At 49.6% G+C, this 25849-nt stretch overlaps 1 protein-coding gene across 3 annotated transcripts in view; it reads right to left on the bottom strand.

Annotated features, from left to right (window-relative positions):
- Positions 1 to 25849, bottom strand: part of ACVR1 (activin A receptor type 1) — a 65505-nt gene that overhangs the window by 28165 nt on the left and 11491 nt on the right. For 2 of the 3 annotated variants that reach the window (XM_064514524.1, XM_026108771.2), the window contains exon 2: positions 5460 to 5533. In XM_064514524.1, coding sequence (XP_064370594.1) covers positions 5460 to 5533 — 74 coding nt within the window. Of the gene's footprint in view, positions 1 to 5459; positions 5534 to 7330; positions 7435 to 25849 lie in introns of those variants that run through there. The other variant, XM_026108772.2, reaches the window with a different exon arrangement.

Here is a 25849-nt window from a genome sequence, read left to right as displayed (position 1 = left end):
CCTCTCTGCTTGACCCTAGGACTTCGGGACCTTCGAGACCAAGGAAGCTTCAGGCAAGCCAGGGGAACGGCTCTGGCCGAGCCTTCTGAGGGAGCTCCTGCAGCACCGAAAGGGGTCAAGCAGCAGCTGCAAGTGCACAGGTCTGTTAACCTGCCCACGCAGAGCAGGCCTGACGTCCCCGAGCAGCAGCTCCGAGCACGCCGCCCCTTGCTTTCGGGCAGGCTGCCCGAGTCCCAGGACAGGCTGAGGGACCTAACACGGCACCGCAGCTGTGCGACCATCACACACAACATGAAGATGCAGTGACCCTGACTACAGAAACACGTGAACCGTTCGCAGACCAATGCAGATCAGTGATCCACTGCTTAAAAATCCAGTAGAGACCTGAGAAACGCCTGGACTGGAAAGGGAGCAGCTCTCCCTCACGACAGCTGTTACTCCTTATGCCCAGACTGCTGCTTTGCTGACTCGGTAGGTCTTGCAGCTCCACGGCGTACTACCAGCGTACCTGCCAGCGCTTTCTTCATCAACACTATTGCAGTGCCACACTCGGTCAAAGAGAGCTGAACGCCCTACCGCAGCGACAAGGCGTTCTCAGCACGCACAAAGCCAACCCTGCAGGGTTGCTTAACCCAGCCTTATTTCTCCCAAGCGAAACCAGCTGCACTGGCACAACGCAGCTTCGCTGGCAAGTGGCTGGAGGCACGGCCGTGCTGGACGATGCTCCTCCACAGCTCTCACCAGCGTGTTTGCGCTACCCAGTTTGTGGAACGGACACGACCGCCAAAGGCCACCGGGGCTGCAGCCGAGAGAGACTCCCAAAACAGATCAACTCCCCCCAGAACACACGCGCAAACGCTTACCAGCAGCGGCTCCAGGCAGGGAACGCGGTCAGGCCAGCCACACGCAGCCGGCAGCCAGGCAACGCGAGCGGGCACGAAGCCAAGCTTAAAAATACTCCCATTACCTAAGCACATTCACTGCATAGATTTTTGTTTCGTGATACACAGGCTCATCGCTGCACTTTTGGTCCATAGGATTTATTGCATACACAAAAATCTGACTGGCCAAAGATGCAGAGATTTGCTTTACCTTCTCACAGAGCTTTTTTGTCTAAGTTGGCTTCACACACAGTTTATTGCTTATTATTATGAAAGTGTCAAAACTGAAGCTCCTTTATTTTGTTTCCTTATTTACCTAGTGAAAGACAGCAATTGGAGTGCCCAGTGTACTACTGTGAGTTATTTAGGTGTATAAACAGAACAAGAACTGAGATACTCCACATTTTAATCAGCAAAAGGGAACTGCCAATGTTTAACCATCTTCAAAGACCTCCGTTTTACGCCTGCGCAGAACACGTTGTGCTGGATACGGTGCTCCTGGGTGCAGGCACACAAGCCTTCAGCCTTGCAAATTTTAAGTTATTACTAACGAAACCCACGCATTCACGGATGCCCACGAGACAACACCGAGCTGCACGATTTTGAGAACTGGGATAACTACGGATGCATACAGGTAAGGAAACACACACAAGGCTTTTGCTTCTCTAAAAGTGTTATTTCACACGATCAGTTACCAGACTAGATGCTTTCATTCCATACCTTGTATCCAATTCCTGGATTGTAAACATTTTGTGTAAGTGTCTGGAAACAAACCAAAGTTTTAATTTCTAAGGAAACACATGTAATGGATTTCTCTGGTCCTACATCTTAATTTTTGGAAGATATCTCTTTACATGTAGAATGGCAATTCATTTTCCATCCAACAGCTAATAAAACTGGCGCTTGGTCACCACTTCTTATTTACGCTAGAGCCACATTCAAGTTTCTTAAATTCAGCTTGAACAGAGTGCCTACACTAAGTATGTGATACAGTCATCAAATAAGGCACTGCAATAACCGCATAAAATAGTAAAAACAACTGTAGGAATCAGAAAGAGTCAATTTTCTCTCTAAAGCCACAATCTCTACTTATTACATGTTTTAAAGAATGGCTTTAACAATATCGAGTCACTTCCTTCCAGCAGTGCTCTCGACGTACGCTATCACAAGCCCCCCCTTACAGAAACGTCGTTTTGCAGACAAAAGTACCAACTGCACATGCGCGCGTGCACACTTGGAGCCTCAGTGGGACAGCTCACGTGGGAGTGCGGGACCTCCGTACGGGCCTGGGGGAAAAAAGCCAGGGGGCCAAGGACGGACAGCACTAAGCGTGATAAACAAACTGGGTCTAGTTCATAAAGATCTGACCTCGTAATGGTGCAAATTTAATAGAAGTGATTCCGTCTAATTAACTCCCTCTTTATCAAAGCGTTCGGTAAACAAGACAGACCTCCGAGCACAGCCGGGGGGCAGAGAGGACCCCCCAGGAAGCTGCTGGCTGCTCCAGCCCGCAGTCGCACGGCGGGAAGCCGCGGTGCCTCCGTGCCACATACTGTGCATGCACAGACGCTGCCATCAGCAGCTAAGCTCAGGCGCGGCGCAGCTCGGCCTCCAGAACCCCGGGCACCGGCACCGGCGACCGCTCAGTCGCGTTAAGGCCGTCGCCCTCTCTGCGCGCTTGCTGCTGCCGGCTGAGCGTCACCACCCGCTGAGCGAGAGCAGTCTCTTCAAATGGGAAACCCTGGAATCAAACTACAACGTTACCAATCGTACGTGAAGCTTGTTTCAAAATTCTTGGAAATAAAGTTGAGGAGTCTCCAGTGGGATGAAAGAAGTTAATCTAATATCCTTAAGGATACAGGAATTGTGCACGCAAAGGCCAAACAACATGAGAAAGGCAGTATTCTCTTTCTTAAATGATGAGGATAAGGCAAAGAAGTGAGATCGACTAAGGCTACATATCGTAATGAACTGAAGATGAAGCAAAGCAGACAAGGAAAAATTAAAATCTCTCTGAAGTCTATTTAACTTTACATTAGACTTTCTTTGGGTAGTAGCTATCTTTGCTTTATGATTCTTAGCCATTTCAGGGGAACAAAAACCAGTAAGCTCATATTTAATCCCCTCTGCTGAAGCCCAAGAACAACAGAGTCTGCACCCGGACACGACTCCAGGGCATGTCCAGACATTTAACCCAACCACGAAAGAGGGCAAGAATCCTCTAGTCCAATTCCAGAGAAAGGAAAGAGTCTGATCTGTGATAAATACAGTAAGATAAAAAAATCCAGAGGCTTTGCTCCCCCCCCTATTTTGGGCATATATCAAAGTGAAGCTGACAAACACCTGTTCTCCTCAAAATATCAACATTAAAAAAAATCAGAAAAAAGCACACATCAAAACATTCCTCTGTGCCCAGAAGGGCAGCGACACTGTCAGAGGGGGTATTTCCGAAGACAGGCTGAGGAAAGCCTAAACAAAACCGCACCATGGGAACGCCACCACTGCGTCACCAACACGGAGAACACGCTGCAGCTGGGATGCGCACGGCGATACGAAACCACCGCAGAGCACCAAGAGCTCCCCGGCCGAGCAACCCCCGCGTGACGCAGGAAAGGAGGTCTCTCCGTAAGAAAACTGCAAACACGGTTCCAAAAACACGCCCTTTCCTCGGGATCCCGTGACGGCCCAGCTGGAAGGCCCCGGTACGGGTCGCTCCTCGGCTGCCCTGGAGCTGCCCCCGGAGCGCGGCGGCGGCGGGACGCGGCCCCCGGCAGCCCGGCTGTCGGCCCCCGCGCAGGGCAGGGCCCGTGCCCAGGGCCTGCAGCAGGCAGCACGGGCCAGGCCCCCTCCCCTCCAAGGGCCTCCACGGCAGCATCGTCCCCTGAGCCACACTGCAAACACGGGTCTGCCACCCGCCCAGCCCCGCGCGGGCCCCGAACTCGTAGGCGCTGAACCGCGCTTAAAGACGTTTGAAGGACGAAGTGCCGAGTTCTCACATCGCTGCTACGGGTCGGGCTGACGAGGGAGCCCAAATCTGGGTGAAGAGCTGGAAACAATTTTGCTGAGCAGTCCCCCAGATATTCCCCTGCCCTCCCCCAAACCTCCATACAACCAACTTGGAAGCAAAAAATATTTGCTAAGGAAATACAACAGCGTTACTACTAGCAAACAGGGGAAGGGAGAACAGGACTGATGTACGTGCATCAGGCGAGTAGCTGCCCAACAGAAAGACAGAAATCCACCACAGGAAGTACGGGGGAAGGAGAAGGGAAGGAATACGGCAAAAAAGAAAAAGGCCGGCAGTCAGAGTGCAGCATCGGCACGGCTCTGCCCCTTGCACACTCCCGCCCTCCGCTCCCCCCACGACGCTTCCCAGAGCTCACTCCAGCAGCACATCTGGTCCAGGTCCGCCTCTGTTCCCAGATTAAGCATGGTTATACACTTCCAGCTTTAGTAGCACAGACATTTCCAGGAAAGAAAGAAGAAGTTCCAGCAGCACAGATTTACTAATGCTTCGTTTGCTGATTACTTATTGGCATTTCTACAGCAAAAAGATTAAGTTCTAATTCCTAAAACCTAGTTTCCTTTTTTGAGAGGAGTCAGGTCAAACAACAGCTAAGATTTTAACATCTGTAGGGTGGCTGGGGAAGGGAAGCGTGGTTTGGTAATTCTGTTCTGTAGTCTGTACTACAGAGGCAGTGACAGTGTATAATTATGCACATTATGCAAGTGAAATTAACTGAAAAATTAAAATTCAACACGCATGTTTCCTGTATTTTTCTCTTCTCCATTTACTGTTGTGTTAAGGATGTGAAAGGCGGATGGTTTTATCTTTAAGATTTTTAATAAAAGCAGCTCTGAAAGCTGAAAAAACATTTTTGAGAAGCAGATCGCTATAGTTCAGCTGTGAGAAGAAGGTCCAGCAATGATGGCTATCAATGCCTCCTCTTCTTGTATCAATAAAATCAGCAGCTTAGTGATTTCCATACCTGTCTGAGGCACCTCCTTTTTTGTAAGTTTTTCTTAGAATTTCCTATTCACAGACATGACTGAAGTGAACCACTAAACCAACGTGCTTTTTTTTCACCTTTCTCTTTAACTTTGCGTTTAACATATCCTGCCTTTTATTATTTGCATCAACACTGAAAATAATACATTGCAACAGAGTATTTCAGAAAGAGCTCTGACCAGATAAATGAGAAAAAGATCACGGTATGCCTTCACGAACACTAGATACACCTCTCAAGTCACCTAACAAAATGCATTCACAACTGAGAAAACCACCCGACTGCACAGAAAACCTTTATTCAACTACCAAAAAAAAAAAAAAAGCTGTTTCGAAGGGAGCAAGGAGGCATCTTTCACGAAGCCATCTCACAACACATCCAGGACACCCGCGGGGCACTCTCGCTGCCTCCCCGCGGCAGCGCAAAGCACGCTCTTCTCCCGTTCCGCTGAGGCACGTCCCGCCTTTACTGCGTGTCACGAAACATCTGTGTGCACAAACCCACATAACAACGTACGACAAAACTCGCTTTGAATATTCAGAGATCGTCCTCCGCCGCCCGCGGCACTCACCTTGCAGACTGGGGCGGGGGAAGGCCATCACGAGGAGCACGGCAAGCAGCATAACTCCGTCCAGCGTCGCAGACCTGCGGGAGCAAGGACAGGCGTGAGCGCCGCGGGCACTTTCACTGCTAGGTACCTGGCAAAGTAACAGCTCTTAAAATGTAACCATCCAAAAAATAAACAAACAAACAAATCAATCAAGGTTTATCAACACTTTCGCCAGTTTCTTACAGAAAACCCCGAACAACTGAATTGAATTGCAGTGGTCTCCTTTTTATTGTGCCTTGCTTCCTAAACAAGTCATTTCCTCCACGTATAACATTCGTAATTTACTGTGATTTTGTAAATGTGATTTTTTTTTTTTTTTTTGGAAGAGCCCCAGAAACATCATTTGCAGCTACAGCGCAAACTTGCAAGTGTGCCAGAAGGAAAGCGTGATCCCTCTCTCAGTACCACGCAGACAGGCACCGAACAGAGACGATTTGCTCTTTAAAATAGGTCTTAAAAGAGTTAAATTACTGTGAACTTAAGGAGGCTCTGTAAAATCACATATTATTCAGGCTTTGAGGGGAAACAAAAGATCTCAGCCGGAGAGCTCTGAACAACTTTCTTTAACCAGCGGGGACGGCTGCTAGACGGGAAGGGGAGCAGGCTGCATCCCAGGGACACCGCTCCGAGCAGCGATGTCCAGTTCTGCGCTGCCTTCCCACGGGCTCTGCCTCAGCGACCCGGCCTCGTCTCCCCGTCGCCCAGGAGAGGCAGCTGCAGCCGCGCGAAACCTCGGGGTGCTCCAGCAGGCCAAAGGCGCACGCTCTGCCTGAAAAGGTAGAGGAGGGAATCTGCCTCTATGTCGTGTTTCTCACGCTACCTGGTCTCTACCAAAAGAAAAGCCACACAGCGCGAACGGTCCTCTTCTCACGCTGAGGTAGGAACGGCTTAACAGGCTTCCGAAAAGAAAGATATCCACAGCGCACTCGAACTCTCCACTAAAACGCGAGCCGCTACGAAGAACAGACTAACTATGACCGACCGGTCTTCATCGGTTCGCGAGAAGGATTCAGCGCGACAAGCGGGGCTGGATATCTTGGGAGCTCTCGGACCGGCGCTGCTTCCCTCCCGCGGAGACCCTGCGGCCTGCGGGGCGGCAGGCGACTGCGCTCCAAGCAGAGGTGCGCTCCCGGCCAAGGCACGGCGACCACCGTTCTCCTTATGGGACAGCATCCACTGTCAGCTTTGCAGGCTTGCCTCTAAGGAAGCAGACGAAACTTGGAAAAAATGTGATATTACCATTTTTCCCCTCAGAGAAATCTTCTGCTGTTGCCTTTTTATATCATCAGCAGCTTGATTAAGTGCTTCGTGACCAGAGCCAAGCCATTTACTTTTATATTTCTTTCCTGACGTGGATTTGTTTTTGCAGAAGAAAAACATTTTAGGAATCTCTCCATCATCGGAGAAGATGATAAAAGGTTTCTGAACTGACGTATATGGCGTGCGAATCCTCACAGAGCCTCTCTGCCCGCAGAGCCGCTCCGACTTCTGGGAGAAAGGAAGCTCTCACGTCTGGGCACCCATTAACCAGGTAACGGGGTTTTCCTCATTCTTAATACGTTATAACGCATTCTTAATACCCACTAGCATTCATTTCTCAGCAATTTTGTTGGGAATACAGTGAAACAAAGCTAGATACTGTGTGACTGTCAAGCAATCAAATATAAAGAAGTTTAAACGGGAAGAAAGCTATCCCAGAAAACAGGTAGTGGACTTAATATTCTGAGTCAGCTTGAAGGGGCTCCGCCACTTAAAAGAGGGGAGCATGCGAGCGATGTTATCCCTCCCAGCCACCCAGCCATGGCTCTGTTTCATTTGCCTTAACAGCTCACCTAAGTGGTTTACTTGACAAGACATCCCGATAACTCTGCAAGCCCAGACAGAGGCGGCTCCCGAGACGTGCCCTCTTCCCTTCAACACACCCGCGGTTCAAAGAGCAGTAAGTATTCCTAGGAGCAGTGAATAAACGGTTTCATAATCCTCGGCTGCATCCCGCAGCGCCCGGCTGCGCACGGGCACCCACCGCCGCTCTCCCACGGCCGCGGAGCCGCCACGTCCCACCTCGCGAGAGGACACCGGCCCTGCAGCCGCCCCCCGGGGCTCTCCCGGCCCCACCGCCTCCCGCCTCCCACGCGCCTTCTCGCGCCAGAGCGGAAAGGAGGCAGCAACAAATTCAGTCCAATTCTCTCAGGAGACCAGATTAAAAATATGCAACGTGAACTGAAGACAGCTAAAGAGAGAAGGAATTTAGGATACAGGAAGCAGCACACAACAGCACGGGGACCAGAAAGACTTTGCAGGTTGTCGGCATTTGCTGTCCTTATAAACATCAGTTTATCTCGATAAAGATTCACTGAACAAACCAACCAACAGAAGCAGCAGGACATACGTACGCCCCGACCCCTATTTCTCACAGCAGGGGAGCAGAAAGGCAGTCCCCGGAAGGCAGCCCCAGGGAAGAGGCAAACGAGCTGCTCTGCTAGGAGCCGGCCCGCTGCGTTCTTCCTCATTGCAGAGGGGAAGCAGTAACGCACTCGCCGGGTGCTAAAATCCAGCTCCTCGCCCTCTCCTCCTGCACTGCCCCACGTGCTGCAGGACAGAGCGAGCATGGGCTGGAGCACGCAGCGACTCATCAGCTAGCACCAGGGTTGTACCAGTGCTAACCAAATCAAATAAGAAAGAAGCCATGAAGCCACGAGGACAGCAGACATTCCTTCATCGAATAACGCACCCAAATTACACCAAATTGCTAAACATTAAGTGCCTAACACAAAAAAGGCCAGTGTCATTATCCCTGCTCTACAGCTGCAGAAACAGAGGTGCACACACAGAAATCAAGCAATCTGCCTAAAACGACTCAGCCGGCCAGCGTGGCTGGAGCCAGGCGGGGGGAGCGGCCCGGCCCCCGGCCCGGCCCTCCGCACGCAGCCTGCCGAGCGCCCATGAAAAGCCCCGCTGCACGCCCAGCCCCACGGCAGCAAGCAGTCCTTGTGCAGACCTCTTCAGAGGGGCTTACGTGTGTGGATAGACCTTTCCTGTTACGAATGTGAGGAAAAAATTCCAGCTCTGGACAGACTCCACGCGTTCCACAGAGCACCTTGTCCTCGCGACGGCAAAGCCAAGCTCCAAAAGTGAAACCGGGCTTTTGTGCGGCTTCGCTCCTGTAGACACTCACTCTCCTGAAAGTCTCAAAGAATATTTTGTCTGCTTTGGCTGAGAAGCCTGTGCACACTCACAACAGTCCATAAAGAAAATCCACCCTGCGTGTGTTTATTGCCAATTAAAAGCCCGTGCCGCACGTGCGGACTAGGCACGGCTCCGGGGCTGTTGGCACGCGGCCCTCGCCGCCGAGCTCCGTCACTCTGCTGCGGCGCTGGGAAGGGGAGGGAAAGGGCTGCAAGGGAGCCTCCGGCCCCCTCCCTTCAAAAGAGATCTGAGAGCAAGTACATCCACCGTAAAAATCAGCAACAACAGAACTCTTAGCTACGTTAAAGCCTTCACCTCTGCTTTAAGGTGACAAAACATTTCAGGTAGAGCTAGACGAGAGGGAGAGCAGAAGGGAGTGGAGAGAGGGAGGAAGAGAGGGAGGAAAGGAGGGAAGGATTTGTTCTTACTGTACGTGATTACCCAGCTCCAGCCAATACACTGCTCAGACAGCTGAAAGCCTGCCAAAAACTTTGGAAGCGATGTCAGAATCCCTTGCTGGTTGCCATTTTGCTCAGAGCATGCCGTGTCTGCTGCGAGCCTGGTAAGTCAGCAGACAAAAATAAACCTCGAAAGAAAGCCGGTTTATAAAGCAGCACTGCAATCAGTAAGGGCAGGTGCTCAACGCAGCTCGTATCCAGACACGAGCCCCCAAAACCAGCAGCGCCGCGGGCCGTGCCACCTCCCTCCCCGCTGCACCGCGCTGAGCGAGAAGCACCGCGGCCGCCCCAGCCCCAGCCCCAGCCCCAGCTCCCCGGCGGCACCCGGCCTCCTCGAGGGGCGGCCCCGCGCTTCCTGCCGCCAAGATAAGCCCGGCGCCCGCGGCATAGCCCAGCGCTGCCCCACAGCCGCCGAGCCCAGCTCCCCGCCGAGCCCAGCTCCCCGCCCCACGCTCCCACACCGCACTTCGGAGCCCACTGCTCTTTTCGTGGTCCGGCTGCTTCATTCTGGCAGGAACCATAACTACTTCCTTGTTGTAGCTTTGCAAGTCTGAAGGTCTCTGTCACTGAAGACGGACTAGAAAGCAACCAGTAAGCAATGAATAAAGACTGATACATCTGAAAACAGAAATAAGTTTTACCATTTTTTGACTGCAACTCTTCAGACATTTCCTATACTGAAAGCTACCGTAGCTACAGCTGCCACGAGGGGGGCCACAAACGCGGGGGGGCCGCGATCTCAGCGCTCTGCACCACGCTTCAGCATCAGCCGCTGCACGGCAGGGTTGGAAGCGGGATACAGTACTCTGAAAACTCCCATGCACGTGCAATAAAAATAAGCAGATGATTTGTTTTAACTTTTGTTCTACAAAAGCATATAATTAGAAAAGCTTAAGCTTCCTCTAGGTCACTATGGAAACGCCTCTTCAAAGCGGCAGCTCACCGAACTTCAAACAAGTCTGTTATAAACCACGCACGGCAAAGCTAACCTAGCTCCAGACTAGGCAGGCACACACCGGAAAGCCAGCTTTGTATTCCAAAGGAGGAACTAACTAAACAGTTTTAAGAAGCACAAATGAGCAGTAATATGTGTATCCTATGTCAGGCACAATACTCCGTTAGGACGATCCAGCTTAACATACAGATACACGGCTAATTCTTCTAGATATAAGAATAAGAGATTATTACTTGTGTTCATAAAGTCCTAACAGTTTAAAGACTGTTCTGAAAACATGATTCCCATACATTTTTCACTTCCATAACAAGTACGTATCCCTTTCCCTTTCCGCCACAAGGAAACTGTATTGGTCTTCTCCTAGCACCTTCCTTCTTGGCCTGACAGCAACCACAACGCGAGATCCGTCCATCCGTCCGATCCGTCGCTGGAAGGGCCTGGACAGCTCCCGGGACAGACTACGGAAGAGGAGAGCCGGGGCTGAGACCAGGTGACACCCGGTACCGACACCGACACGAGCTGGGAGGGGTGTTCGGCCTCCAACGCCGCCACCCGCCAGAGCGCGCGGGATGCCCGGACGAGAGCGCAAGCCCGGGCACTGAGGAAGCCCAAGACGACGCTGCATCTTAATACGACACAGACGCGGGCGCGCAGACCGGCAGAGGAGCTCAGGCTTTGCCGACGAGAGCAGCGGCACCCGCGCTATCACTGAGTCCCGGTGGCAGCTAGCCAAGAGCCCAAGGGCTGCACATATTTTGCATGTACCTCGCCAGATTTTTATCAAGAGAAAACATCTGTAATACTGACTTGTAATTCCACCATCCACGATAGCCACGCACCAGCTAAATACATCAACAGCTGTGTCTTTAAAAGGAAAGCTGTGCATTTAAAAGGAATAATTCGCCAATTTATTCTTTTAATTGAAACTCGCAGGAACTAACAAATATCCTCAGGGCAGCACACACAAAGACATTATTAACGCTAGAGAATGGCAGACTTGGGTATTCTTCTCACAAAACCTGGACTTTGCTGCCAAGATCCAGCAAGAGGGAAACCAGCCACCGGCTCCGTTTGGCAGTCGCCAAGCGCAGGAGGCTGTGCTGCGGCTCGGGAAAGTTAGCAAAACATCGTCCCCTTGAAAGGCTCGATATCTCGGGTTCAGAGGGCCACGACTGCAAAGTGGGCTATCAGATGTTGGCTCCCCCGTGCTCACAACATAAAAGCAAAATCACAATACTGCTGGATAAGAAAAACCCAGGAGGAAACCAACCCCTACAAAGCGAAGTGTCAGTGAAAGCTCCTCCTGCAAGGTTACAGCTCTGAGTGGCCTCGTGAAGAGCCACTCCAGCTTTTTTTTAAAAAAAAGGAAGTAACAAAGCATAAGAGGCACTTACAGAAATAAAATCCTGTGTAGCCTCCCACCTGGCTTCAAGCAGGAGTCCATTCACTGCCTATGCTGTCAGCCATCGTTTTCAGCCAAATTACCAATCACAGAAATGCGCAGCAGAGGAGAACAAATGAGAAACACACACAATGTCTGGGGAGAAGAGGAAGAAAAAAAGAAAAAAACCCCACACACTACTCATCCAATAGAGGGAAAAAATCCCACCCAGGAAAAGAAGCGGACCAGAAGCAGGGAATTCTTCATTCCCCTTTTTGAAAACGCAAAGGGCAGAGAGCGGCAGGCGAGACACACAGGTGCAGCCGCTCCTTCAACGAGAGTGGAGGGCAAAGCTCGCGTGTCCAGAAGAGGGGTAATTCCTGGAGAGCTGCAGAGCAACTAACAGCCCAGGATGCAAAAGGGGCACCAGAGAGACTCAAAATAATGCCGGGCTCCCCGCACAGGTCAGCTGGTGAGCGGGGGACTCAGGACTTTGTCTCTGGGCACCAAAACTTCTCAGCGTGGTCGAAGCAGACTGGAGAGAGTGGGTCACCATTAGGAAGCCCAGCTGCTAAGCTTGACCTTGCGCAGGTACTGCATCAGTACAGGTGTCTTAGGCAAGACGACAGCGGATGACTTACTCAAGTGAGGGACTGGCATGGGCATTTTTAAACTGAACTGCAGCTTTCTGGTGCCTTTGAAGCCACATGTGCATCTTGACATATTATTTATTGCTTTACACGGTAAGTAAATTCAACAGGAGGTAGCTACAAAGGATTATAACTGTACCACGGAAACGCTTTCCTCTGCAGAGCCTCCGCACAATGATATCCCTTAAAATTGCTCATTCACTAGGTCAGTGCATACGGCTCACTGACCACATCATCACGGAGAGCACCTTGAAATTTAGGAATGAAGTTCCACACACGCAAAGAACCGATTAGACATGGTTTGGGTTATTCGGGCAACTAAGAGAGATGCGTTCACAGACGACTGCGCGAGAAAGGCAAGCGAACAGTCACGTATGCAGTAGCTTCATCTTGCAGTGTATGTGCCTGGGGTACATAGCAAGTACCAGTTCAAGATGCTGTTAGATGTACATGAATTATTGCTGCTTCTCACGTATTTCAGAAGCTCATTAAGTGCCCTGAACATTAAACAACGACAGTGCTTTATCACACTGCACACATTTTACTGCACGCAGGTATCAGGTGCAACACGGACGGCTCCTGCAGCAGGGAACGCTGCACCCTGCGACTGGCAGGAAAAGGCTGCGTTGCAGCTGTGCGGGGGAAAATTTCTTGGACGTTTTCCCTGTCCGTTAAAACAAATTCAGCAGAATTACAGACAACCTTGGGTACCACGCACTTTGCTAAGGCCACTCCCAATGCCCACACAAAGTAGGGACAATTTCCATTAACATCTGGCAACTTAATTTGTGCTGGGGCCTTGGGCACGAGAGGCAAGGAAACATCCTGTCTTTCAAACCCTGCTGCAAGACGCAGTACTTCTTGTACCAGAATTGTTCTCTCTCAATAACCATCATCGGATACCAGATCTTAGCACAGAACTTTAAATGAAGACAAAAGCTCTCTCCCCTCTAAAAAGAGAACCTGGATCCGTCCACTAGTTGTGAACAAGACCCAAACACAAATATTTTCAGCTGATGAGTGATCAGAAATTGCGCATACATGTTGCATCTGCTCCTTATAGAGCAAAACCTCACACAGTGACAGCTACTTACTTTTACCCTATCCAAAGTCCACCTCTGAGGCTTGTCCTGCTTCCGTCCAGCTAACACTATATTTAACAAAGATTTTAGTCTGTGTAGTATGTGACAAAAGAGTTCAGGGAGAAACATGCTTTCACGGCTTGCAGGCACTGCAGAATGAGCTATCACACACTGCCTGTACCACGTTCTGGGCACGTCTGCCTGACAGGTGAGGGGAAAAAGAGTAGGGGCAGGACTCCACTCCTATCTACAGGGGAAGAGCATGCCGTCCGACGGGCACTAAGAGCCACGCTTTATTAGGGTACGGTTTCATCACCAGGTTAGACTGCTCTAAGACACAGCACTGCCAAACCAGGCGGCCCGACCTCGCCTCACCTCTGTGCCACCGCTCCAGGCACCTCCTCGTCCCCAAATCCTCCCGGCTCGGGACTGCGAGGCCCCAGGGCAGGCCGGGGCAGATCACTGCGCAGGCTGAACGCCGCTCTCCTCCTCTTCCCAAGTTTAGTTTTCACGATGAAAAACCTGCTGAGCCGAGTGGCCCCAAGGTGCAGCGCTGGCAGTGCCGGCGCGAGGGAGGCGGCGGGAACACGCATCGGCTCTGGCGGAGGTGAGCCCGGGAACGGCCCTTCCAGCCGCAGCAGAATTAAGCAGCCCATTTAAAAGTCATAGTGAAAACAGCGATTTCATGAGACCATTTAAAGTGAAGCTACTTTATGTCCACAAATATTCTGTTCTTGAAAAGCTAAACGCACCAGTCAGACCTTCGGGAAAGCTTCAGAAGAACGGCTGCAGAAAGGACAACAAAAGATCCTTCTGTGCCGTAATCCCACCGCGCGGCTGAGTACGTCGCGTCGTAACGTTGGGCTGCAACCAGGGTCTGAACTGCCGCACTCACGTCAGCTCGCCGGCGCTACCAAAGTCCAAGGTTTCGCCACGGTTTGCGTACAACACTGAGACACGCAGCACCTCCACGCAGCCCGGCCCCACGGCTTGGCTTCGCTCCCCCGGACGATTACACCGTAATCTCATCAGAAACTGAGACAGCTGAAGTCACAGTGTAGGGGAGATCATTAGCTATTAATTTAAGATCATAATCTGCAAAGGCTTTTCATTAACTTTAAGTATTACATGAACAGCCTGTCAGAAGCTTCTCAGAACTCTTCGGCCAGCACTTCTGAAACAGAGCCAGACTTTCTGAAAACAAGCCTTTAGCTCTAGCCGCAGCAAAAGTCCCAACTCTTCTCTAAAAAAGTTACAGCAGCTCAGTCAAGAAACAGTTTAAACACACTGCTTAGTCTTAGGGGGTTTTTTATTTGTTTTTTGCCTCTTTTTTAATTTAATGGCTGGGGTCTGATTACCTAACGTGAACAGTATTTAAAGACCACCTCTCACCCTCGCTCTGCGGCGAGCCTAGCAGGGAGGCAAACGCAGCCTCGATCCGACGGACGTATTAATTAAGCAGCATTCCCTACAGCGCAGTTCTGCGTTTTCACATACGCAGGGACCTTAAAAGCTGCAAATGTTTATTTTCAGCCTCTGGTGTTATCAGGCTGGATCATTTGGAGCCTAACAGCGGGTAAGTGAACTCAGGAGCGCTACTCGAGGCCCTTGTCGCTGTCCCTGCCGCAGAATCCCTCCCGTGACCCCTTCTCTATTTCGGCATTTCACCACCAGTCACAAACTTCATTTGCACGTCAATAACCCCAGCAGGATTTTGCCAGCCTGAGCAAATCTGAACCGCTACAATTATTTCCTCGGGGTCTCTAATGTTAGCAAAAGAGTACTCACCCCCCTCAGCACAAGCATCCTAACCAGGAGGCAGCTCATAGAATTTTTATCAAAATCTGCTCAAAACACATTTTTGTCCATCGCATTGCTTTGGCAGAAGCACGTAACTGCAGCATGATTCAGCAGACACAGGTGCTCTGTCAAGGAAAGCCACCAAACACATCAGCAAGCAAGACGGGAGCGAGATGGGCGCAGACACAACACAAGCAGTTACGGAGCGGAGAAGCAAGCCGCTGAGGTGCCGAAGGGTCACAGGACAGGGCACAGAAGCACACCCGCCCCTTCTTCAGCGGGAAGGGGCACGGGAGAGGAAAAGCTCTCTGGGAATCAGGCTTTACACCTTCGGCTCATTTCTAACGGATTAAGGTGGGATTAGAATGACATTCTTCAAGAGCAGTGGGTTGCTGTAAAGTAGGAAAGGTTAAGAGATGGGAAAAAGTCGGGTATTCGGTTTGTTTGCCATTTGAAGCTTAACTGCTCCAAAGCGCCAGCGAGACAAGGGAAGCAGAACACAAATTCAGAGAATATTTTTAGAGCAGTCAGACTGAGGGCAGAAGTCCCTAGCGCTCCACAGGCACACGTCGCGGAACATCCTTTTGTTTCGGATCCTTTCATTAACTGTTCTTTTGGAGTCCAAAAGCAGAGCACAATTAGCAATCCAGAGAAAGGAGGAAACACCCTGCTACACGAGCAAGTAAAATTCTTCAGAGATTATATTACCCCACCGCAGGATTTTAACAATATTGTTCTACAGTTTGGTCTTGCCTGTTTGGACAGGCCAGAGCCATATTACTCTGTTCTTGAATACGAAGTACAGAAAAGATCAGACTACATAACAGGCACGGTGGTTCATCTTCCTGCTTCAAAGCAAACCAGTGCAAGGTAGGTGCACCGGTCCTGGGACTACGTCAGGTTCTCCCACAGCCCCATCAACGAGACCATGTAAACTGGACACCACCACACATCTATGCTGATCTTACAGGCAAACAGTTCTTTCTGCCTGTGTCCCTTCTGGTGAAAGGAATTATGCTTTCCCAGTCACAATACGCGTTGCCATTACCATACTACCCAACCCTCAGTCTAACAACTGGGTGTCTTCTCACCTCTCCCTCAGTCAAGCGTATTCCAAATACGCAGCTTCTGACGCGTCTTTTCAGAGCTCTGTGAATCGCATTCCCTTTCCATCCGTTTAGCTACGAGCTTTCAAAATCTCACATCCCACACAACCTTGCCAAACCTGACTGTACTCGTGTATCTTCAGAAAACTCTTCAATACATTTATGCAGACTTCTGTTTTAATTGCCCTTAGAGATACTGAAATCCACCGATGCGATGACTGTTCAGCACCTGAGATAGAGCGACTGCCCCTGCACACGCTTCTGGACAACTGCAGACGTGAAGCAAGGCACAAGCTGAAACGCTCTTTGCGGGCACGTCCAGCTCTGGGGTCCTGAACGAAGGGGCAGCTCACAGAGCGCCTCATTCACAGTCACGTAGGAACCAACTCAAAACAGCGCGAGCGCTCTCTGGATCAAAGCGAGCTGATGACACGCGTCCACCGGCAATTCCCAAGGCTCAGCACCAACACAGAGGATCAAGCCGTGATTGTTAGTGTAACCGACAGCAGACAAGCAGCAGTCAGAGATAACCTTTATGAAATGCTTTTGAAAGAGAAGGCAGTGCCCGAAACACACTTTGGATCAGGGGCCCTTTTAACTACTGGGACAAGGAGGAAGCAGCCATTCTGAACGTGGTAGAACAGAAGGCGGCATTATTTCAGACAGCGCAGGGCTCCATCGGACTTTCTTTGCAATGGCAGGAATTATTCAGCACAAAGCCATCTTCCCCTGAGATGAGAGTGCACAAGTTAGAGGAGTGAACACACCTCCTCCAAAGAACCTTTTGTGGAAACCATTCCTACGAAAGGGGCAGAAATCATTCACAAATCCACAAGGAAGTAAATTTTGGATGTCCTGGAAGTTTCCATAACTGAACTGTCCAGCACAATTGACAATACTGGTGAACAGGTCTACCAGTCCCTATTAAAAGGCTTCCATTTCCTTATTGCTGCTTAGTGGAAATGCAAAGCTAGATCAGCAAGGCCAGATTCTACCTCCATAGGAATCTGCCAATTTTTCATCTACCTCCTGGGCATCAAATGGACTCCGAGTTTCATGCTGCAAAACTTTATGCTCAAAGAAAAAAAAACCCAACTGACAACCACCTTTGGTTCTCACCAGCATGAATCTAACTCTAGAGCTCTGAAGTTGGGCTTTTGGGTAACAGGAACGCAGTTGCAGAGATAAAGCAGCAGCTAATATGTCTGTGTATGAGTTTTCACTTAGGCCAGGAATCACCTTAACTTCGGCTGGACCAGACACTAAGGAAACCACAACAAAACGGACTGAGGCATTTCTCAGAAAACAGGCCAGACCGGGCACAAAAACATTCGGGCTTGGCCTGAATCATAAGCCACATGACCGAGACACCCCACTACTGCCTCCAGGCAGCCGAGCAGAGGAAGGCAGGGCCGCACGAAGGCAGGCGGCGGGCGGCTGCTCGACCCACGCGCTCCGCCTGCGGCTCCAGCAAAGGCCTGCAGCAGCCCTTGCACTCGGAAGCTTTTCCTGCGTCCCGCTCCTGCAGGATTTCTAAGGATGGCGTTTCTGGAGCATCAGGCTTACACAATCACAGCCAGCCAGCTGTGGGAGGCACACGCTCCCAGCTCTGCTGCAAAAACAAGGTAAAAATGGGTTAAATCATTGCAACCCCAATCCATCTCAAGCTATACATCAACCAGCTAAGACTGCACACGCTCCAAGCGTCTCTTACCCTGCTCCATCAATACGCACCAACTCCGGGGAAAAAAACCAAAACCACCCACCCACACGCAAACACCCCACCCTTGTTCAATAAAGTACACACCGCGGCGTAGGCAAGTTCTCCCATTTCTAAGCAGCAGTCAGACGCAGACAAGCCTTCAGACAGCAGGAGAGCTGTAACAGCTTGTCTCCCCTGCGACTTAGATGAGTCAGTGTCAGTACTATTAACTTTTAGCTTTACAGTATTAAACACAATGCAAGCGAATTAAGTATTCTTATAACTGTTCCGTGAGGTCAAAGTCTCTGATGGACAGCTATCACCACACTGGAGGGGACAGACAATGGACAGATAACAAAATTTACATTTTAAGAAAGAAATAAGCAGAACAGCAGCTATCATTTTGAAAACAAACAACTCAAACATTTTAGGAGTGAATGGGACAGGAGGAACAGGCCAGGAAAAGAAGCAGCAGAGATCAAGTGTATGTATTTAATACAACACAACACGGAGAACCTGCATGGTACAATACATGCACGCGCAGGCCAGCACAGCAAGCGGTGTTCCTGGGCAATACGTACATCACACGCAGTTCAGCAGTTTCACTTCTGAACAGATTTAGCACGGTCCCTCGACTGAAAGTCACCGCTACTGCACGGGGCTCAAAGCTGTCCATCGAAACACTCCTTGGTTCAGGCCCTTATGCCCCCGTTTCGGGATGGGGCACGTTTGGTACAAACCAGAAACAGAGCTTCCAGCTCAGTTTCCTCTAGAAGAAATCCAGCATATGCATGTCCAAACCACTCTGCAACTCACAGTAAAACTCAGGGGATTTGCTTTCAAAAACTACATTGGTGCTCCAGTACAAAACTCAGATGCAGTTACAGCCAGAAGACCATCTGCCCCTGAAACCGTATTTTAAGCTCAGACTTACCGACATTGCTTCATGCGCAGCTTTGCATCCCCACCCAACACCCATGGTCACCTACAGAAGGTGAATGAGCAGGACTTGGGGCGGGGGGAGAAGGTCAGGAAAAAGGGGGCTACGAATTAATTTTTCACTGAGAAAAGAGACGGGGAGAGGAGCTGACTTGCACACTTGCACAAAACCCCAGTGCTATCTGCCTGAGTTGATGTTTAGTTTTACTTCAGGACTCCTCGGTCCCTGCAGCTGTCTGCTCCCGCAGTTGGCACTGAGCATTGCCAATCGGGGACTTACTTCCAGCGAAGACAGCACTGTTTTATTGGCTGCTGCGGCAGCGCCTGCACCAGTAATGGAGGTTTTATCTCTCCGTTTTCCTGTCAGGACAGGACCAGCCAGTCTGACTCTGTTTACATTAAGAATGCTTATTTTTTCCCCTGCTCACTATCTGTAAGCCAAAACAACATCTGCAACTGCAGCTTGCCATACAAAGGAGGGAGACAGATTAAAGCTGGAAAAAGCTACACACCAGCCTCCAGAGCATTAAGTCTCTGCTTTTATCCAAATTTCCCATATGTACCTTTTCTTGGGAAAAAACGAGTTACTCATACACACTCTCAAAGACAATGCAAAAATCCTTTCAACTTCAAAATAACCACAAAAAAAGATTATCAGAAAAATAACAGGAACAAAAGTGATATGAAGTTTAGAGTAAGAATTTAGCATAGCTCTTTAAACAAAACAAAGGTGAGGCACCAGTGACCTAGAAAAGGAAATTAAACATAAAGAAGTATTAGTGGTGTTACTTGATAAAGTAATGAAAAAACCTGGCGCCACTTCAGCACACGTATATGTCCCACTTCAACAGACGGCTGTCGCCAGTGTCATTTAAGTAAACTTTTTGCTGAGATCATGTTCAATGAATCATGAAAATCAATACAGAGAAAAACCACAAAACCACGCTGCAGACGTGCAGAGAAGCCGAGCGTGTACCGACGAGCACCGTCTGCTCCCGCGGAGAAGGCCACGGCAAACACGCGCAGACGAGTTTCTTCATCAGCGTTTATTTAACTCGTAGTAGTTAATTAACAGCAGTCATAGCTACTGGTTATTTTCTAGCACACTGAAGAGTTATGAATTTGATGTTTCCCACCAAAGAAATACTGTTTCTTGTCTCCTCCCCTGCAAAACCTCATTCACCGCCCCGACAGAAAACGCACCGACCCTCGCGAGAGAGCTCCCTTCGGCCCGCCGCGGGGCTCCACGACGGGGAGCCGTCCAGCCTAACTTCACGCCCAAGCAAAGCCGGGGCGGGGGGGAGATCCCTGCACAGATTTCTTCCACCCTCGCTCAGCAGAAACACCTACTGCCTAAGCCGCAGGCTCCGGCTCGGCACGACGCTGCATCTGGGAGCGCAGAGCGGGCTGCTGGCGACGCGGGCTGGGAAACCCGAGGCCCGCAGCGGGGCTGGGGCAGCGCTGCCTCCTCTCCCCTTCCCTCGTCCCACCCGGGCCAGCCGTTTCTGACAGCAGGCTGCTGTGTGCTGGGCAAAGGCTGTCGGAGGAGGAACGCTCATCTCGGTAACGCACAGGCCTCCCCGGAAAAATCACGCAGTTCATAGTCCCGGGCTGCAGGAAGCTGCTCTGCTGTTGAAATGCTGCCAGCACAGTACTTTTTTTTTTGTCTGACAAACACATAAAATGAATTTGAATGACCAAAGCAGAATAAAGTGCATGTTTTCAGGAACAAACAAAACTTACGTCACGAATTTCTACATCTAGCAGCAGAGTCTTAACATAATGCTGAGTGGAAACCAATTAAAATAGCTCCTATTGAAGAGAATCCAAAGAATCCATCACGCTGCGAGTGGAAGGACGGAGTGCCAACCATTACCTTGTACAACCGCTTTAACAAAATCTCATAGCAGTGAAGATCAGCTTCAAACAGACATCCCATGCCAGCTTCAGTCAACCTCAGGGAAGCAACAGCAGCATACACTCAGATGCTAATTTGCTACTCAATACCCACACAAAGCCTCTGTGCCACATTCCAGGAACTACTACTGTTTTCACAGATTTTTGCTTCACAGGCAGCTGTTCACTATTCCTAGGGCACCTACTAACTTAGTGGCCATTTTCATTCTAAAAAGGATTAACTCAAACGGGGGCACGTGAAGCAACGGGACTCAGAGCACTGACAAAGCCCAGGGAACAGCTGAAAACATCGCGCCAGCTTCCCCACACATTTAGTCCCGCTGATAGGAACACCGCACGCTCTGGGCGATGCCCCCCCGCCCCGGGTCTCCGGCCCGCCCCGGCACTCCACCTAGATCCAAGTACTGCTGAGCCCAACAGGCAGATCAGAGCGGAAGAAATAAGTTCTGCACCAACAACGTCGACACTATTACTTAACTGACACAGAGAAAATACAGAAATTACTAAAACATCTCTAAAACTTCCAGAATTAGCTGAATAACATGAACTTATTTGACAATGTGAGCTAGGAAAAACACAATTCAACCCTGCTAAACTGTGGAATAGTCGTTTGTCTTGTATTTGTGTAAGACTCACCACGGAAACGCATAAGACTGCATTTCATTCGTACCAGAGGTTTAGGCCTGAACCATCTTACTGTCACCTGACAGAAGGGACTTCTCCTGTCCTGCTAACAACTTTCAGAAAAAAAACAGATCTAATATTCCTCGAGGATCCCCAGAACATAGGGAGTCGAGAACCGGGCTAGATGGGTTTGAGACTCACAAATCAGCCAACAGCTACTACAGCAAGTTATTTGTTGATCAGATGAAAAAAAGCAATTCATACAATCAAAACCTTCTGCCTTTTCCTGAATTAGAAGAGCAATGCAGCGTTTAATTACCTAGCTCATGACAACGTACCAAATTAATTTTTGTAGCTAGCCAAATTTCATGTGGCGTAAATGATTTAATTAAAAAAGTACTTTGATTTCTCCTCTTATTCTGTTCTCCTGCTATCACCACGATCATTTTCACTCACTCCAAGTCTTTCAAAGAGATCATTTTCACTCCATTTTCTGGTACTTCCCTTACCCTTCACCTTCCCCAATTGTCTTTGCGTCCATAAAATCTCCTCCTGGCCATCTGCTCTTTCGGCCACCCCTCCTCTACAAAATGAGGTCACATATCCTATGCAGCAGATAATTTTCAAACATTGGCACCTTGCTCACAGAAGGATTAGACTGAACACGTGCTGGTTTTACAGAAAAGTTCCCGGGGTAATAAGGAATGGTGCCGCGCACTCACTCCTTCAGCTGTGTAACCGCAGGAGTTTGGAGCCCGGGGGCAGATCTTGCTCGTGGTACTTCAGCAGAAGACTGAGATGCAAGCACCAAACGCCTTCTTGCCCCTCTCTCCACACTGACGCTTTAAGTAAGTAGCTTTTAAAACTGAATGCCATGCATGATCTCTAGCTGTTCTTTGTAGCTGGGATCAACACCTTTTTTATTGCTGCTGCTTCTTCACAGGTTCCACAGAGCCCAGCTGGGGAGCATCAGCTGTGACCTTTAGCAATGACACTAAACGTTCAACAACACAGCATCGGCATTTCAGGGGAGCAGAGAGCATAAGGCCGCTCCTGCCCACAAACGGCCGAGAACACCAGCTCTGGGCGAAGGCTGCTCAGCGATCGGTACCCGACCACGCGAGCACAGCCTCAGCTCAGCCGACGCCACGCGACAGAGGCCGAGCCGCGGAGGAAAGGCTGGCGGGCGGCAGAGGAGCTGCCGTCCCCCTTTGCAAGCGTCTGTCCTGCCACCGCAGCACCGCGCAGGCACCGACAGCAACGTCGGCTCTCAGCAGGCAGACTGAACTGCCATACAAAACCCAGCAGTGCCACGGCTCCCACGAGCAGAGCTGCAAAGAAATCAAAAGGCTTCGGAATAACTTTGTGGTAAGCTTCCTCGCGGCAGGGCTGCCACACAAGCAGCTCCGGGAGGGATGATCTGTACAGGCAAAGGATCTCTGCAGCTCTGCACTGCTCCACGGGCAAAAGCAATCCCCGGCCACCTGAAGATGCAGCCATTCTGCACAAGCCGCCTGGGCAAGCACCGCTGCCCAGAACTACTTCAGCACTACGAAGAGACTTCCACTCTTCCTGACAGCCCCCATGCTCTGCCCCACAGCTCCAGGGCCACGTTGCGCCCCACTGGCACTAGAGAAAATTTCTAGGCGAGTAAAAGGTTTTTATTCAACCCTCCACACTGCTTTAAGACTTCACTCCATCTTCATCCACTTCCTTCTGTCTAACCCTTAAATCCGAAATCTCAGAAATGCACAAAGTGACGGTGACCTATCTCAGAGCCCTTCAGACGCCTGACCTCTCTCACTCAGCACGTCAGACAAATCCGCACGGCGTCCAAACGCCCTTGGACACAGCCAGGCTGCACAGGGAATTCCACGCCCAGCACAGCATAGACGTTTCTTTGTGCTGCTACCAGGAAAAAAGTAGCTACAGAAATGCAAAATAAACCCAGCAATATTGTATTAGCATAACGATTCAAAGAAAAGCTAAGCAAAATTCAAGGTCAAGGAAACACTAATTTGGAACTTTACCTGGGTTTCTTACAGAAGTTTTTAAACAGCATTTTACGCTTGCACAGGTGAACTGTTCAGTTCAGTTTCTGGTATGGGTTTAAATCCTTCCAGGCCGAATGGTGATCAGAGTGGCTTAAACTGCCAGGTTGAGGCACAATGTAAATAATCAATTTTACATCTGGATTTGCACATCTTTTTGTTATTTTCTACAGAAAAGTTAATTATTGTCCAACATAAACGAACACACTGTTTAACTATATACAGGCTTTAAACAACCATTTCACAGGAGAAGAGACACTCCTGCTAAGGACAGGGGATGGAAGGGAAGGGAGGAGACTGCAGACTTGGTGACAACCTGCTGTGCTGGCTTGTGACTTTGGGGAGGGACAGCCCCAAACGCCCCCACTGTAGGTCTTTGCTTACCCCAATGAGAGCTACTCTTCCAGCAGACAAGGGGATTGGGAAACAGCATCTGGTAGGAGACAGCAAGAGAGAACCGTGCACACCGTCCATGAAAGCAAACAGCCTGGGAAGGAGGAGGGCACGAATGGCAGGTCACATCGAAGGGCAGCACAGGAGAAAGCTGTTTGGGAAATTCCACTTTACACTGCATTCAGTATACTAACCAGCAACAAAGCAGCTCCAGGCCTCTACTTTAATATCCAGAAGCTCAGGTTTCTAGTTTTCATAGTTCGCGTTTAATAAAAAGTGATATATTTGATTATTCATTAAGTTACAGATAAAATATGTCAAAATCTACTTTCTATTGAAAAACAAGCTTATGGCAGTAACGCAAGAAAAAATTATCAAAGCATTCTTCCCTTAAAGCCAATTTATTAGACAAAGGACATGGTACCTGCAGTTAATGCACTGCACGAATTAAAAAAGCTAGTTGATCCAGCTGACTCGGGGTGGGGGGAGGACACGGACAGCCTAGGTCACCCTGTTCCTCAGCTCATCCATCAGATGAGAACACTTCTGTCCTCAGAGCTCCCCGCGCACCGCACCAAGCCCCACCAGCCGAGCGCGCGTGGCAGCCGGCCCCGGCCCGGCCCGGCGAGCAGAACCAGGACAAGCTCAGCCGGCCCGTCGCCGTGTCTGGCTGTGGGTGCTCCGCTATCTGCGGGGACCGAGGCCCGGCTTCCTCCGCCAGCAAGCACAAGGCAGCCGGCACACTGTTTTAAATCAGAAGACTTCACTATAATCACTCAGAAACGTCACAGATAGCAGGGAGTGTTTAATCACCTCTAATCACCTTGCTGGGGGGGCAGGGGGAAGGGGCAGGGCAGCATTTCATCACCTTTATTCACCATTTACTGTGCTGCTTTTTCCAAGAAAAGCAACAAGCAAACAAATGTAAATTAAACTATACCCAAGAGTTCAACCATTTATGTTAATAGTAACTTTTACACTTCAAACGTGCACTAGCAAGGGTAAAGTGTATTTCTTCAGTATCAGCTCAGGGACTAAAATATCATCTGTTTCCTGAAACTGTCCCATAGAGGTCTAAGCATTAGTCTTCCAGTTTAAAAACTAAATTCAGAGCAAAAATTAAACGCTAGAATGGTTGGGGGGTCTTTTTGGTTTTGGGGTTTTTTTTTTTTTTTTTTTTTTTTTTGCATATTTCACATGGAAAGTCTTTACTGTGCTCATCCATAAAATCTAAATTAATAACAGAAGACATGATTTTTTTTTCCTCCACAAAGGTCTTTCAAGATCAAAGAATCAACAGAATATACCTTTAGCATTTAAATACCTAAATACTTCCTCAGCCTCTCAAGGAACTGATAGAACAGTATACAAGAAAAGCCATTTCACTTTATTACTAGCATTGATCTACAACTGCTGGTTAGCCAGACGTCTCCCTTCTTGGTGCGGTGTGCTTACTAACACAGCAGCTACTGCAGCCTTCTTCAACGCCACACAAACGGGGTCTTTAACAAACTAAGCATTCTTCTCTCCACGGTCACTAGAGCCAAAGAAGAAAAAACATCTAGCAAACAATTTGTTCTTAGGGTTACACCCGATACGCATTCAGGTAAAGACTATAAACTGCAGTGTTTCTCATACAACTCTGATAAGTAAATTGAGAGTATTAAACCAGGCAGGCTTGTCCAAAATCCATTTCTGAGTTAATATGTCATTGTGAACCGAATCTGGGACACTCTTCTCCGTCCTCCTCAGATGCTCCAGCATGCTGAAAGGTCATAGGAGACTTCCTAAGGCAGCGCTGCATCTTCGTGGAGAGTCACGGGGAGCATAACACAGTGAGCAAACCTCCAATAAAAAGCTAAGCCCAAAGGTGAAACTAAACTAAGAAGAATAGCCAACCATTACTTAGGCACTTCTCACACACACCCCACAGCCGCCCCCCCCCCCCCAAACACACCTGTGGGATGGAAACTAGACCCATGAGGACAAAAAAGCCTAAAAAAATCTGGAAAAACGTTTCTGAACTTTGACTGGGGGGGAAGGGGAATCTCACACATTTTTACACTTCATTGGCACACCAAAGCCTTGAACAGAAGTTTTACTTCAC

This window comes from Dromaius novaehollandiae, chromosome 7 (assembly GCF_036370855.1).
Source record: "Dromaius novaehollandiae isolate bDroNov1 chromosome 7, bDroNov1.hap1, whole genome shotgun sequence".
NCBI lineage: Eukaryota > Metazoa > Chordata > Aves > Casuariiformes > Dromaiidae > Dromaius > Dromaius novaehollandiae.
The sequence above is the reverse complement of the archived record's forward strand: the minus strand, read 5'-3'. Positions and strand labels throughout refer to the sequence as shown.